This window comes from Homalodisca vitripennis, chromosome 6, assembly GCF_021130785.1.
Source record: "Homalodisca vitripennis isolate AUS2020 chromosome 6, UT_GWSS_2.1, whole genome shotgun sequence".
In the NCBI taxonomy this organism is placed as follows: domain Eukaryota; kingdom Metazoa; phylum Arthropoda; class Insecta; order Hemiptera; family Cicadellidae; genus Homalodisca; species Homalodisca vitripennis.
In genome coordinates this window covers 34,800,010-34,817,328 of record NC_060212.1, presented here as the reverse complement: position 1 = coordinate 34,817,328, position 17,319 = coordinate 34,800,010, and the positions used below count along the sequence as shown (strand labels likewise).

General features: G+C 33.8%; 1 protein-coding gene across 1 annotated transcript in view; it reads left to right on the top strand.

Annotated features, from left to right (window-relative positions):
• The first annotated feature begins 1,745 nt into the window (after positions 1 to 1,745).
• The window catches only part of LOC124364266 (pre-mRNA 3' end processing protein WDR33), a 70,361-nt gene continuing 54,787 nt past the window's right edge, over positions 1,746 to 17,319 (top strand). Inside the window, exons 1-4 of the mRNA XM_046819612.1 lie at positions 1,746 to 1,953; positions 5,091 to 5,361; positions 6,448 to 6,717; positions 12,588 to 12,739. Of these exons, the coding sequence (XP_046675568.1) occupies positions 5,092 to 5,361; positions 6,448 to 6,717; positions 12,588 to 12,739 (692 nt within the window). The 5' untranslated portion in view covers positions 1,746 to 1,953; position 5,091. The remainder of the gene's footprint in view (positions 1,954 to 5,090; positions 5,362 to 6,447; positions 6,718 to 12,587; positions 12,740 to 17,319) is intronic.

Genomic DNA, 17,319 nt, shown 5'->3' with positions numbered 1-17,319 from the left:
AACATGTCACATGCCATATAATGTGTACTGAGTTCATCTATAAACTTATTTTTCCCTAGTTTTACGTCGTTTTCCTATAAGACTACTGTAAAAATGTTCATTAACGTTCAGCCAAATTCTAAGGAGTGACATGCACTATCATAGGAACTCGATGCTGCTTATATAGAAAATTAAGTTTCACGGTAAATTCACTTCTATAGATCAGTTCGTTACGGAGATTTCGTGCGCACAGACAAACAGACAGATGGATAAACAAAGAGACAAAAAATTAAAATGTTTTAGCCACTTGAGAGAAAAACTTTGCAAAATCTCAACCAATAACAGTATCGTTCAATAACTGTTTGAGAACAAACCGGAACTAGAAACCAATTTTTCTTTTACATTTTAAAATTAAACTTAAACCTAACACTAGATAGTATTTTGAGACTATTTGTAAGACCATTAAACATTTTTGATCAAAAATTAATAAGATACAATTATTCTGTCAAAATCTGTTTCATTTTCGAAGTGAAACTCTTGATCATGTGTGTGCTGCGGTGGGAAACCTGATCTCTTTTAATCACTACCCACACCGGTATTGCGGTTCCTCTTGTGCCGAAGACTTGTAACTCTTACAGAGAACAGCGTCCATCCGTACTTCTTTGTGGTAAGAAGATAAGTAGTCAAAATGCTAAAGAGAAAATACATAACGAATAGAAGCATTCTATTCTTTTCGAATTATCAATTTGCTTCTCTTAGATATACTGCTTCCGTAAGCGAGGAACAATATTGATATACTGAGAGAGCTAAAGACTGTACGAGTTTGAGCTTGACGAATGCTGATAATACGTTACTGAAGCTATACTAACCCCTCAGTCTGACAATGGCTCCTCGGATGACGTAGGCAACATTATCCAACACGATTCTCAGTGTTTTGAAGAACGAAGAAAAATTTCACTGTAAAGGTTAAATTAAATTATAAGACATTATCTGGCTCTTAGCTAATAACTTGACTATCTAAACGATAATTTTCGCATCTAATAACTTATAGGTGGGAGCGTTTACAGGAGTTTGTAATAAACGGGTTGTAGATGTTGTTATGGCTTACTGTTTAACGTATCAGTTAGTTCATGTTTCGCAGGGATCTAAATTTAAATATTGGTTTAGTTATTTAACAAATAACATTCGTTTTTGTGTTTATCCTATTTTACGGCATTCCTCCTTTTCAAAAGAGCAAACTGCTTTAAGGTGAAGTTAGATAGTTCAAAGAACAATTTTCACAGGATATTTGTAACTGATAAAATACAGTGAAAATACAATTGGCTCAAAAGGTTTAAAAATATATGTAACCGATTTAGGCTTAAAACAAATCAGACTATGTGCAGTAATTAACTATAAAAAAAATCTAAGCAGTTACTTTAAATTAGTTCTACTCTATAGCACTTCCTTATAGAGCGTAAGATATCTGTGTAAAGAAACTTAATAGTTTCCTTTCTAGTTTCACTATTTGAGGCTATAATTAAAAAGACTAAAAAAATATATTTTAAGCAATAAACGTAATCAACTATCTGAGTCTAAATCACTACGAATCCACGAATCAACGACCTGAGTATTGCAAGTAATGTGACGAACGGTTCCGATTTATAACTTTAGGTAATTAAGAAATCTGTTTAGCATTCTCATAGTATTATTTTTACTCTTTGTTTACAGCCACTATAAGTGTCATTATTGGTCTGTCTCGTTGGTCTTTGTTTTTATAAGTTGATTTTGTTTCACGTTTTGTTACAATCGTTTGCAGTTCTGGAATCAATGGCGTTTTAGGGTTTGCTAACTTTTTTTATTTGTTTGTAAAATAAATGTTTCATTTTTGCGTAATAATGCGGTTTTAAATGGGCTGTACGTTGAACTAGTAACTACACGTTTTATGTCGAACTTTTGACGTTTATATTTGCTATTGCTCTCCAGGATATCTAGGTAATGTTCATGTCCTCATACCTAGCTAGTTTATTGTCCTAATTAACATCAATTTTATACTTTAAAGCTTTATTTAAAAGCATTATTGTAGATCTCAAGAAATATATCTGAAGCATAATCTTTTCAGAACAGAATTTCATTGATGTAACCAGATTTCAACGTTAATTAGACTGTTGCCAATGATTGCTTATGTTTATAGCCAATCAGAATGAATTGTTTTCGTTCATTATGCTAGGTATATATTCAGAATTCCATCAATTTTTTGAAACCTGAAGTTATATTTGGTTAAAATTAAAAAGTAGGCTTTGGCCCTCCTACATATTTAGGTTAAGATTTCTACCATTAGTAATAAGTATAACACCAAACTTTTAATTTAGTAAACATGATATAACTTAAACCCACATGTAGTTTATATTCGGTATTTATTTACAATACCGTGACCATGGAAAATGGACTTTTTTTTCATGGGTTGGGCATTTATAGCTTAGTATTATTATCACACGTGCATATAAACTGGGGGGAAAGAATATTATTGTATTATATTGATGCCTTTCGGGCATTATTGCGTTAAGGAGCAGGTGCATCACGTGATCTGGGATTCGACTTTTGCAAGCTCGAGTTAATTTTTTTTCTAAAAGAGCAAGCAGTGCGCAGCGGGCAGGCATCGTTGACAGGATTAACGTACTAGTCAGCATAATTTCAGTAACTTATCACTTACCTTAATGAACATCCAACACAAAGGTGTGCCATTAATTACCACTACTGAACTAGGAGGTTAAGAATAGACACGGAGGAACAAAATAGTTCAAAATGGCGTCCCTTCTTTATTTGAGAGAGCCGCGGAGTAATACCAAACTGTCAAATATGGATAGTGTTGCCAGAGGTACTGTCAAAAACAGAGTTTTCAGAGAATTTAAAAAAATCGTAACTCCTTTGATTTTCGTTGCCAACGAATTTTTTTTCACTATTGTTTTCAGGAAAAATTGTAGTTTTCAGGAAAAAAAAAATGAACATACCTTTCCATGGTCACGATATTGTAAATTGATACCTTATATTCTTATAAAAAATATATTGAAGCCTAGGTATAACAGTCTAGTACAGTAACAACTCTCCCACGCAATAGTCTTCACTGTTTTCTAGGTAACCATAGGGTCCATTACTGCACTGCAGAGCTTTAAGTCTTATTACAGTCAATTAGTTTTGAAAATTATTTAGGCCTAGGTGTTTGATTTTGAATTACGTGAGCAGTAAAAATGTTAATTCACCTATTCCTTTTCTATTTCTCATAATTTTTTTCCAGAGTGAAAGTATGAGTTGGTTGTAATTGTGTTATTTTTAAATTGAGAAAATATATTTTATGTCATCAGAAGTTACCAGGTGGTTTTTAAGTAACTTAAATTGTACTTAGGTTACGTACAAAATCAAGAAGTTTTGTTTATGTTAGTTGTACTTATTTATTAAACCTATGTTTGTATTTTAATATTTATTTGTTTGTATAGCCTACAGTTTGGTTGAATTTCTTTGCATCGTTTTAAAATTTACTTTTATCCACACCTGTAAAGAGATTCGCATTATTAACTTATTGCAATTTTAGGGGATAAAAATGACAAATTGTGAATTTTGGAACTAATTTTCATGCAAGATAGTAGGTAGTTATGGTTAGGTGAATTTACAATATTTGCTCTGTAAGTTGCATTTCCTAGATTGTAGTAATGGCTGGAGGCATTTGTGATCAGATCCTGTAGGTGATCTTAGTGATAGGTACTACCTCGAGGGATGTTTTTCGCTTGCCGCTCTGGTGGCTGGAGGCACAACTTGTGTCAGGCCGATAATGGACTTTTATTCTCAGGAGGTCTAAATTAACAAAAACGTCTTATTTGTGTCAAATGCTCCTGATTTTAGTATTATTGTTAATTCACATACCCAAAGATAATACAGTGACTTACGTTAACAGCATCCAAGAAGAGGTTGACTCACGGTCATAACAAGATCACGTGACGCCCAGCACAGATGTATAACAAAGAAATATTACTCTAGCATGAGAAAAATGGTTCAACTTACTTTTGTACACTTGGGTCTAAAACATAATATGTTAATATAGCAGAAAAAAATGTTAAATGACAGTGTGCTTAGCAATATTTGTGAGAAGATTGAAAACTCTGGTGCTAGCGTGGAGTGATCTTTTTATATCACTGGAAATTATGTAAATACTAATGTTGCATCCCTGTGGTACAATGATGTGTAAGTTCTTAAGATGGTGTTTTCTTCTGGCAGATTGGAAATGCCATTTAAACTCTGAACTTGAGATAAGGCTTGTAACTGGCGCAAACTTTTTTTTAACAAGCTCAATTGGTAATTTGAAATAGAAATCCTCTTTTCTTCAGGACTTTCAGGGTAAAGTTCATATAAAGAAACTTTAAGTGAAAAATGTGGTGAGTTAATAGTAACATTGGATTTCTTAATCCAATAATGTAACATCTAAGGACAAAATGTTATATACAAACAATGCATTTGAGTTCTTGACAATAATGCCACATTATTGTCAAACAATAGAACACAGAATAAAACATGCAGTTTAAAATGTTAATAATTTTAAATTAAATATGTAAGTACGAAACTGTAGAACAAAAAGCAATGACTGGATGCTGTGTCACATTCCCACATATAATCTGCCAGACAATAATGCAAGACACAGCTAAATTGTTGCACTTAGTTATAGCCTAAAAAAAAATCTGTGTTGGGAACAAATGATATAACAGTGTAACTCACACATTGTGAAGAGAAATGCAATGTAACATCTTCCATTTGCTGGTCAGAAGGAGTGAGAGCATATGTAAACTAAATTAGTTTGAAAAATATTATATTTAAAAATTTCAGCATTATTAGGTCTGTTCACTAGGATTGGTATTATTATTAAAATTTTAAAGGTATCATGTTCACTTACACTGAATTTTATTTGGTACAGTAAATTATTTGGTTTTCAGTGTGTTATAGAAACCAAATCAATAACGTATTAAATATGAATTTCCTACAGAACGAAAAAATATTCGTTATTAACTTATTACCTATGTACATAGGCTAAAAATACAGTACGTTCAGACCCTTAGTGCAAACTTATAAACTGGCAATGTTTGCAGGATGATTACGCTAACACCACATGGCGGCAATGCGTATTCGATGCCACCTCCATCAGTGGGTAACATGGCAGTGCCGAACCAAGGGATGCATCGTTACCCACCACCCCACCAGAACCAACAATTTCGCCCCAGACACACGTTTTTCCAACCCTTCCGGCCGTACGTGCGAGGTGTGGCAGCCCTGGACCCGGAGTTTGATGGGAAGAGGCTGCGAAAATCTGCTATGCGAAAAACAGTAGATTATAATTCCGCAATCATAAAAATGTTAGAGGTACGTTTTATGGCACTTCATAAAAATACATTTTGCTGGGATTTTAAGTAAATTTGACATGGCTATTGTCACTGTAAACTTATTATAGTATTTTAATGTCACAATATCTGATTAGCTGTAGTAAGTGGTGTTGGCTCTCAAGAGTTCCAGTTTGATAATAATTCTCTGAATAATATATATGATAGTAATATTCTGAGTGACAAATTATATGAGTAACAAATTATATGAGTAACAGTATTTTCAGTCTGTTAAGATTGCTTGCCACCTGGAACCCGAAAGTTACATCTAGGTTAACAATGACTGGCTACTGTAGCCAGTTTGGTGTAAGGCAATGTTAACCCTTTAAGTATCAGGTGATGATGTTAGCCTTCAGAATTCTAATCACTATGTAAGTTATAAACTTAACCCTTCGCACGCCACTAATAAATCCATTAGGAAACATTCCTATAACGCTGAGACACGTAAAAAAAAAACATTGTTTCTTTAAGTTCAATGCTAATTTTTATTGTAACTAAATTATCAGAGGTAAAAGTAAAAAAGCAGGGCATTGTACTTAAAATTAGGGTATTTCTTGATAAAAAAAGAACTGATTACAAAACTGTTTATTTCAAATAAATTTCAATTTCATTTTAAAATGTAATCAAACTGAAAAGTTTAATTACATTTTACTACAAAACAATATAAATATTTCAAACTAAGCACAATACTACAACAAGATGAAGAATAATAACGAGATACGTAGTAGACGTGCACTTGTGACAACCAAGAAGGCAGTAATACATGCCACGGATATGTTAGGTTATGGTTTCATTATTTGTACAATTAACACATTGGGTGCGGCGCGGTCACCGGGGACCGCGCGCTCTACCGCTTGTTTACTGTTTCAGTGTGGTGTAGCCACTTGCTAGAGCGGGGTGAAACTACGCCTCAGTCAATGTGTTAATGGTATACTTCTATAGATAAAGAACAGTTGTATTAATTCCTTAAGTTTAAATTGTTTTCAATCCTTGCTTTATTGGTGTGAAATATAAATTTTATTTTTGTTAATAATGACACAAAAAAATAATGTGTTATTGTTGTGTGAAGACACGGGTGTGGCAGAGGGACTTCCGAGACAGGAGAGCTCTGCAGCCGGATGTTTTGTACATGCCCGACTTGCAACCGCCTCCTGCGTACGATGATAACGCAATCAACGCGGTTACCACACGGTTCGTCAAGGCAGCTACCAATAAGATGAGGTGTCCGATATTCTGCATGGCCTGGACCCCAGAAGGTCGCAGACTGGTCACAGGAGCGTCCTCCGGAGAGTTCACCCTCTGGAATGGGTTGACTTTCAATTTTGAAACCATTTTGCAAGTGAGTCAAGTGAATTTAAGTCATTAACAAATCTTTTCCAAAGTGAAATTTGTTCATGTTTTATTCTCTGTTCTATTGTTTTATTGAAATTAAGCATGATTGTCTTGAATTCAAGTGCTTGGTTTGTATTATAAACATTTTGTCTGCGGATTGTTAGATTAAGAAATCAAGTGGTATTATTAACTAACCACGTTTTTCATTTTGATTTTCCTTCTATGAACTTTACCCTAGAAATTTTGAAGAAAGAAGGATTTGTATTTTAAATTATCTGTTAAGCTTGTTAAAATAATAATTAAGAAGTAAGTTACAAGCCTTATCTCAAGTTTCGAGTTCACAGGATATTTTCACTCTATAATTCACACCATTAGTCACCGAGTGCACTTCCCCAATCAAGTGCAAATTTTTGATACTTGTAAATGTATCCTAAAGTATATAGTGATGGTTTAAACATCACAGCAAGAAAAATTATATAAAAACACTTAATTCATATACATATTCATGTGACCTGGATTGAGGAGGTTTATCTGTGCGTGTCACTGGCTCTTCAACAGTAAAATTGATAATGGTGTAATATATAAAAGTACAGTAGCTTTGTGTAAACTTTAAGGACGTAAATACAACAAACCATAAGAAACATAGTAAATAAATTTTCTTTGATAAAACATGAAGCATATTACTATAAAACATTAAAATTTTCTTTGATAAAACATGAAGCATATTACTATAAAACATTATACAAATTATTTAATATTATAAAGACATGCACAACAATGCAAAAATAGACTTTATAATACATACAATGAACCACTGCTATGCAAGCTGTGATATTAATACACCATAACCACTATAATATAAAACAATCAATATCAACAACAAAACGAACATGTCAATTAAAACTGTAAAATGTTAATAACAAACTACCCTAATTGTTATTGGTTTTTCCAGCGTTCATTTACGGGTTTAAATTTTCTGTTGCTACATACTTCTTTGTTTTTATTTTAGATCTGGCAAAGATCAAATACTAAGGTGTTGTGTTAAATCCTTAGTCCTGCATAGCAAAAACTACCTTCTTGACATTTCTATGATCAAATTTGGAAGACTGTTTTGTAAAACATTCGATTGACTGTTGTTTAGACATATTCTGAAGTGGTATTGTTTGATGTATGTATGTGCATATGTACAAGTGAACTAAGTGAATATAGCTGATCAAATATTAACATTTTCTTGAACGCTAGTAACATTTTATGATGAAAATCATTTCGTACAGGAAATCTCTGAGCCTTATAAATTTGTTTTAAAATATGTTTATAGTACTAGCACAATGAATTATATCATACGTAACTGTACCATAAAACCATAAAATGTTGTCATTTAAAAATTACCTAGTTGGGTGGTGTGATTGCAGGATAAAGAAATATTATTGATAAATAGTAACTTGTAATTACTAATTGTTTCCAGTGTCTCCTAGAGTGGAATACATGGACATTTGATTAATTTAATTTAGTAAAAATCTTAATGAAAAGCTCGGAGCACCAAACAATTTGCAAATTCTTTCCTTTTTAGATGCAACACTGTGGATATGATTGCCAAAAGTGATAACTCCTCTAATTTATTATTTTAACTCTGTAACTGATCTGAGTTGTTCTTTTTTAGTCCAAACTTTTTAGTTTCTGGCTAATGATCTGACAACAGCATTCCTTGTATTTTACAGTATTTAAAACTTTAAATTAATAGAACAATTAAGTGTTGATAAACATACAACAACATGAATTTACAGCGTAAATATTAAGAAATTTGCTAGCATTAAAATGTAGGAAATCTATTTCAGAACGTAATAAAACGTGATCGCATTTACTCATAGCAAAATGATTTACTGCATTTACTCCTTTGATTTCTACACCCCGCACCAAAACTGCTTTTGCTTAACAAGTAACCTTCAAGAATCAAGAATCTTTATTGTCGGTCCACAATAATTGCATTGACATTGTCATCAGATGGTTTATACATATACACAGTATAACACCAACATTAAAGAATTGTATCCTTAACCAACCTGGATCCTCTTTGTTGCTCAGATCAGAATAAACTAACTTTTGCATGTGAAAGGTACAATATTTCTTATTGTTGTGATAAGAAATACTGATTGTGTTGTAATCGAATCATAATGAAAATGTATGTGAATATCAATACACGCAAGTATTCAATTTCAAGTGTTTTATTTGCTAAAATAAAATGTATTAGGAAATTGTCAATTATTGTTTACCAGAATGATAGGTTATGATAGATTCTAAAATACTAAATAAAACAAAGAAAATAATGCTGCTCGTACCTCTAAATATGGCAAGAATGTAACGGATCGTGATTGTGCTATATTATTCAATTATAAATATATAGGCGACAATTCAATTGGTAGTGTAAAAATATGATAAGACAGGGACCCTCTTCCTTTACACATTGGCTTCTAGATCTAGATCTTCTAGACAGTGAAGTGGATGACAGCTGAGGACATCACACCGTTCAGGTGAAGGTTTCAAGAATACATGTATTACAATGACGCAGTGTAGCAGGTACAATGGTTATCGCAAGATCAAGCAACGTCGAGTGTGGCTGCTGCTTGGATGGGTGACCATTGAGCGATCCTATCCTTGCAAGCAGCCCGCCTGCCCGGCCGTTGATGGTGGTTCGGAAGTCACCTTTAAGCTGTTGGTCCCCAGGTTAAGTGTTAGTGAGGGCTTCTTAGCCTTAACTTTGCCTGGTAAAATAAGACATCTTTACTTTACTTTACTTTTTTTTTTATTACAGATCATGAGATTGGGACAGTGATGCAGCAATGTAGTTTGGCATCTCTCTCAATTCTCATATTTTATTTCTATATTGATAAGTTAAGGATATCTCTGTTTTTGGATTCATGTTACACATTTGGTAGATATAGATTCTTGCTTCAGCAGTACATATACTAAAATTGGAATGATTTATTTTTCTTTTCTTAGGACAAGAAGCTTATAAATTGCATTTAGTTCTATAAGAACCTTTGCACTGCTTCCGGAATGACAAAATATTCAGGATGGGTAATAGGGACCACCTCCTATTGAGATCTATGAGGAAGAATTAGGGTACTTATCTTAAGTCATGTCCCTCCGGAAGAAGGGGAGGCCAGCTCTGAACCAGCCTCTTCAGTGAAAGCAGGCAGGGGGTGGCACACCCTGGTTGAGGCTAGCCAGAACCTCTGATACTTAATGAATGAACCCCACCAACTCCAAAAGTCATTTCCCGCAGTAGACTAGACCCCTTGCATCCCAGAATCTTGATATTTGTAATTAGTGATGTGCCGCTCCTGGACATCCATAAGGTTGCCCAGATTTAAGTGACACATCAGTTTTTGTTGTGCCCAGTTGTAGGTTCAACTGGAAGGTATAAACCAGCCAGAAGTGATCCCTACTGGGTCAAATTGGAATGATACTGGAGATGCAGATTTCTCATTTTATCTTTTGCTAATCCATAAGAAAGTTTAGAACATTTTGCATGTGAATTTTATTCCCCATACACGTTATTGTGGGTAATAAAATGAACTCATGGTGTTAAATTTTGTAAACGTGTTGCTTTAGTATTGTTTTTACTTTTAGAGATAATCCAATATGCTATTCAACTGTGGCACAAACAGAAATTGAAGGCATTTGGAAATAATAAATAATAATGGTGAGTTAGTTTTACTTACTGTTAACTACTTTAGTACATTTTTATTGTTTAGAAAGAAAAATTAATATGAAATCTAGAATAGAATAGTCCTGTATTGATCTTATGTCTAACATCTAATATAAAACTGAAGATGAAAAAATAGTGGTCTGATATTGTTATTTTCAGATTGGCAATATTGTCTGTAGATGACAAATGAACAGCAAAACATAGTATATAAAATAAAAGTATTGAAAGAGTTATTAATACTGTCTTTTACTTCTACACTAGACTAAATTCTGGAAAATGTAATAAAATACATACTGTATTTATGAAAAATAAAACTACGCTTTAAATAATAAATATTTTATTGTTTTTAAGAGGGAATGAGAGTTAGCTGTCAGCTTTGCATCAGAGGCTCAACTTTAACAGTTGAGTTAAAGTTAAAGTTTAAAACTGCATTATAAATAGGAATTTGTCTCAAATGCATAAGTGTTTCACTATAGAAACTTGATTTTTAATGTAACAATGCTAATAAGTTATTAAACACATGATTATTTGTTAATACTAGTGGTTATTTATATTCAGTTTCTCATGAATATCCTATTAATTTATTACCTGTATTATCCTATTCATCTTTTGCAGAAAACAATTTAAATTATTTTATTCATTGTTTACTATTAAAAAACTAGTTCATTTTTTGCATTTAGAAATTACATGTTACTATTAGACCACCACATCTTTATATCCATCCATTAATCCTTCAAATAGACAAGTTACTAAGCTCCCCCTCCAATCCCTTCAATAAAAATTCACCCTTCTTCTAAGGGATGGCGTATTGCCATGCCCTTAAGCCTTAAGGGCCTTTTGCGAACCCCAGAAGCACACCATGATGCCGACCAGTCTACGGTTTCAGCAGCTCTACAAACCGCCGAAAACAACCGATCAGGTCCTCCTGGGGAAATTCGCCACCCTTGTCCAAACTACCAAAGATGACAAAGTGCTCTCTTGCTATTGCAGAACAGTCAAAGAGCAGGTGTTCAGCAGTTTCTTCCTACTCGTCACACATTTTACATAGCGGATTAATGACAAACATCCTTTTTAAACCAAAATTGTCAAATATTATTTAAAATTTCACTACAATTTGAAAAACTGTTTCAACGTGATTTAGATTACATAATCTACATACTTGGTTGTTGTTTATTATTCAAGGTTTGTAATTTATATTTATTAACTCTGTCCTTGCCTTAATTATATCCAGAATGCAATACATATATCTAGACTATCAGTGAGAAAAGACTGATTGTCTTAAATGGAGGGAAAAATTCAGTGATGGCAAGATACCCTCACACTCCCATCGCCAACCAACCCTCGCCGACTCTAGAAACTTAGCTAGGACTAAAAAAATATCCAACCAGATATATTAAATTTAATGTTATCCTCACCCATCTAGTCACTCACTCACTGATATCAATAAAATCTTTAGATTAATATTTTTTCAGTATTATGTTTTTGCCAGTACATTAGTCTGTTATCTGGAAGTGTGATATTTATTTATAACACCAAGAATCTGAATTCCCAAACTATCCAAAGTACATAGTTATAATTAATTTTTCTTAATCCAGTGGTTATTGTACAGTATAAATACATTTTAAAATATAAAGTAAATCTGTTACAACTTTTGATGGATTGTTTTATACTTTACTAATGCATGAAAATCAATTTTCATGTTGTTCCAACAAAATGTTTTCCAGACTGTGTTGTTTGTTACGATGTTTCGGTAAACATCGGAATGTTGCTAAGTTTTAATAAATAATTGTGTGTTATTTAATAAACTTTCCTACATAACAAAGTTATACTTAGTGCTGTACATAGTATTATACAATTAGCTTGCTTTCCATTAGATATTACATTCTAAGGAATAGTGAATGTTGATCCTCGTTATAGGCATGTACGTGTGTTTTAAGATATCCAACCGGTAGCAAGTTTTTAAGGGTGTCCACCTTTTCCAATCCCACTAACCTCAAATAAAATTGTGCCCCTAGTATATATCTACATAAATTAATACTATTTTTTTAAGTAGGTGACATTATGCGATACAGTATTGTAATACGTTCTGTTCTGTACTTCACTGCGGATCATTAAATATTTACAAAGTACAGGAAGAGGTGCAGTGACATCCTTACCCGCTGTTGCAGGCTCACGACAGTCCGGTGCGCACAATGGTGTGGTCGCACAATGACGTGTGGATGGTGACTGCCGATCACGCCGGCTACGTCAAGTATTGGCAGTCCAACATGAACAACGTCAAGATGTTCTTAGCCCACAAGGAGGCAATCCGAGGCATCAGGTAGTCTTCACTTCTTATTGTTCGTACTGTACTCGTCTAGGCATGGTGATAAGTACATGAACTGTAAAATATAGCCAACCCTTTTGTTTGTACTATAACAGTTTTTAATCGTTAAGACGCAATTGTTTCAGGAAGGGTAGGGATAGTGGTAACAAAAGATACACAAAACGTTTCCCATTTACTTTTTACGATTTACATATTTACTTTTTACAATTTACATAATATTATTTACCTTTTGCAATTTCCATATTTACTTTTTACGATTTACATATTTTACAAGTAAAAATGTGTCAGTCAACAATTAAAGAGATCACATATCTTGATGAGCCTTCAAGAAGATTTCAGCTTAAATTGAAGTACAAACCATTTTCATAGTACTATTTAATTACGTTGATTTCTTCTTTAATCAGGATTGTAAAAATTTTCCGAGATTTTACTGTCTCCTATGTGTTTTGAATTTCAGTGTGTTTTATCTTTTTGAATAAGACCAAGTTTTAGTTTACCATGCTTCAGTACACATGTAGAGATCCACACTTTTTGATAACGATTAAATAAACCTAAGAAGGCTAATTGTAAAATAAGTGTAATCATTGCTTTTCTGCTTCAGTTTCTTTTTATTAAGTGTATTGGTTACTGAGAAGAAATAAATATCCCAACTCCTTTCCTTACTCACAACCACGGTAGGTAGAATAGAAACGGTATGGGCCACGCGCATGTTCCCCCACCACTGACGACGTCAACGGGGCCCACTCGCTGCGGTGCCCAGCTCATAACAACGTTACTAGTGCTCCTTCCCAGCATTGTTTTATTGCGTTCTTGCCATACTCTCCAATACAAATTTCCCGCAAGTCGTATTTTATAACTGAAATGATGTTTTGTCTGCTATTAATTGTTAATAAACGCTTTAAATTTTAACGAATATAATATTTATCAATACACATTGTGAATAGTACAATAAATTACACTAGGTCTACACTTGGGCCTACATAGCTGCATTGATATGGTGATCCGAATAATATTTTACACATGAAAATAATATTATTGTTAGTGAATTGAAATTTAAAATATTACCCTCCTAAATGCTTACAATAATAATATTATAATTAAACATATAGTTTGTCGTGTCAAACAGTGTGCTTGAAAAGTCCCGGAATGGTTTTATTGTTTTACCATTTCTTGTGAAGCAATGAGACTTGGCATAAATGTATCAATATTACCCACAAATATAGATTTTTTATACAATTTTAAAAATACGTTAAAGGAAACGTTAGGTTAAAACACAAATAGACAAAATAATGCATTAGCAGAGTTATTATGCATTACTTACTCGGTTGAAATTATTGAAGTTTAGCTAGCTTTTTTGACTCTTTTCTTCCACAATTTGTTTTTTTTTGTTTCCATAATGTTTCCTCTTGTCACTTTTTCTTCTTGTTCATTGCTTTTTATCCTGAAGAATGTGCGTGTTCGCACAAAGCAAAGAATTGCATACTCATCTATATTGCAATATTTGGTTTTCAAAACACTAGTCAGAGTTTTCATTACATTGCAGTCTTTTATTAAGGCTATTTACACCATGAAAATTGTTAAAGTCGATTTCCATATTTTTCACAGTCCATTCCCATTCTCTGGTCGGTCTCATCAGAGCTCCACGTGATATAGCAGAGAGCCAATCGTTTTGTGATGGGAAATCTTTCGTTGGATGACCATAAAATAAAATTTGATTCCAGTTTTTTCTTCTTTACCCTATAGGCTATATATCCAGCCAGCATTTGAATCAATCCGTCTTTTCTTTAGTCAAAACATCATATTCATTAGTAGCTACGTTTCCGATATCTCCTGCTATTTCTGGCTCAATAACTCCTATCAACTCATCTTCTTCTTGTGGGTCAACTTCTATAAAACTACTAGTTTCACTTTGTTCAACTTTTTCCTCAGAGCCTTTTTCAGCAGCACAATCGAAACTGTTCAATAAATCAACGCTGAGGGTGGATGTCTCTTCACTTTGACAGTTTCCAGTAGCTACAATAGAACTTGCAAAGTGGCCTAAAAGTAAAGCTTTTATTCGTTGTCCAACAGCTATCGGTAGAGGGTGGTCATAAAATCGTCCAAGCCCACGAATCAGGGAAAAATACGATTCAAGGATGTCCTGATTGCACCTGGCTGCCATGATGTAGGTAAAGCCTTCAGCTCTCAAAATCATTGTACAGTCCCTGAATACTCAATATAGAAATAAGAAAGCCATTTTGAAATGGTAAACAAGTTGGACTTTCCCAAGACACGCATAGAACTGAACAAATCAAAGAGCTCATTGAGAGCGTGATTTTGCTCTGCTAAATGTAGCCCATAGGCTACCTTAGTTTGTTGCATGGGTGATTAGGCATTCGCGAATTAAGAACATCAAAGCCATTGTTAATGATCCTAATAAACTTCACAATGGATTCATTTCCGGGAAAGTTAAATTCAATTGCTGTAGCAACTGTCCCAGAGAGTAGCTCTGCGGCTTTTCTTACATTTTGCCTCTCGGTAACCTGACAAAAGTATATGAGAGGTGGAAAATTTTGTAAGCAAACTTCAAATCCTTTTCATGTTGTTGTAGTTCAACGAGTTTAGAAAAAATTTCTTTTGAAACTACTTCGCCAGATTTCAATTGATAACCATGATCCAATAAATGGTTCCTACAAAGTTTAAGCAAATTGTGGAACATCAAAAAACGCCCAAATTTGACGACGAGTGGCGTCAATTGGATTTTTTAAACTAGTTACTTTGCCAAGGTATAATACCCAAGGTTTTCATAAGCTTTTGGTTAGATGGTCCCCATGTCACTTACAAAGGCCCTTACTCGAAAACCTGTAGCTTCCACCTTTGCAATGGTTTCAAACAAAAGTGCCTTATCTACAAGGTCGGTCAAAATCATAAAAAACGGGTTGCTTCCACTTACCTACTATGCTTCTGACCACAATCACTTGTACCATGGAATATGGACCCAAAATTCGATCTTCCACATTATCATAACATAAGTCAGAGTTGACCTTCATTTCATCGTAACATAAAACCACGTTCTTTTCAAAATCACTAAACACGTTAACTTGAGTTTCCATAACTTTTAAACTCATATCAATGAAACCTGGTTTTATAGAAAAGTGACTTAGGCCGACGTTTAATAGTAGTCTCACTTGGCAGTGGGTGCTTTAACACATCTCTAACGAATGAAAATGCCTTTTTTGAAATACATCTTAATGTAATTGCCTTTGAGACATCCTCTTGGCTCCAACTCCTACACTGACCTTGCAAAATATACTGTTGTTGTGATTTTGTAAAAAGAGATTCATATGACTTAAGTTTATTTTTCCAACACGGAAATTTTTTGCAATTGCTTCGGCTAATTGCTTATTCAACAATAAATTATATTCTGATTCACTTTTGTCGTTTACTATAAGGTTTTCATCATTGGTTGATTCTGGAATCGCATCAGACGGTTTCATCTATGTTGGCGATCTCACAAAAAATGTTACTAATTTGTTTTTTTGTTTCCCTACTTTCAACTCGGTTTTAATCGTGAGATTGCACGTTCATTTAAATTTGACAGACCAAAGAAAGGAACTGCTGTGTTCTTTAAAATCCTTCTACTTTTCGTATTTAATAACTCAGATTTTAAGTCTCGCTCAAAATCATGTTCCCCAAAATGGGCTGAGCATACTTTGGCGTTATCGACGTTAAATTCATCGGCCCTTTTGCATGCATTTACCCATTGTTTTTTCTTAAATCAATATCCGTAGGGAAACGATGAAAAGATATTCCCGTTTCTTTAGAATGTCTTGAATGGTTTGAACAACCAGCTACTTGCACAACACGGCATTATTATTATTACATTTCACTAGGCCAACACATAGTCACATACGGTACTTTTAACAAAAATTAAGACTGTAAATAACTTAAAACTTAAATATATCAACATCAAACGCACTATAGACACTTCACTCAGCCTACTGTCAGACACAATGACAAAAAAACGCGGGAAACATACAGCGCCGAATGACAGCCGGAAACAGACAGTAGCTTGTAGTTCCACGTAACCAGGTAGCGGTGAAGTCGGCGCTGGGCCCCGTTGACGTCACATGCTACTGCGCATCCTCCTCGCGACCCCTAACCGTGTCTATTCTACCTACCGTGCTCACAACTGTGTTAGTTCTAGTCAGAAGTATACAGTATTGTATGTTTTATTGGTTCTTGTAAAAACCTGTCTCCTCTCTAAATAAAGAGACTCCCCTATCCTAGACAGGTTGTCTCGCCCGTGTAAAATAAAGTCGTTAAAACCCAAGCGAGACTCAACTTATCTGTGATATTCTTGTGATATTTTGTCCAGTACCTAGTAATAATACAGTTAGTTGTTTTTTATAACTTTTTTCTGTAATGTTTATACTTCTGGACAATAAAATTTGTTTTCAAAGATACCTTCGAATCATTTTAAATTATACACCTTTAGTCTGATATGATAAAATTTTATTAAATTCTTAGAATGCCACTCACTGTTTTTATTGGAACACGCACGTTAGGAGTCCAGATATTAAAAATGAACTTAT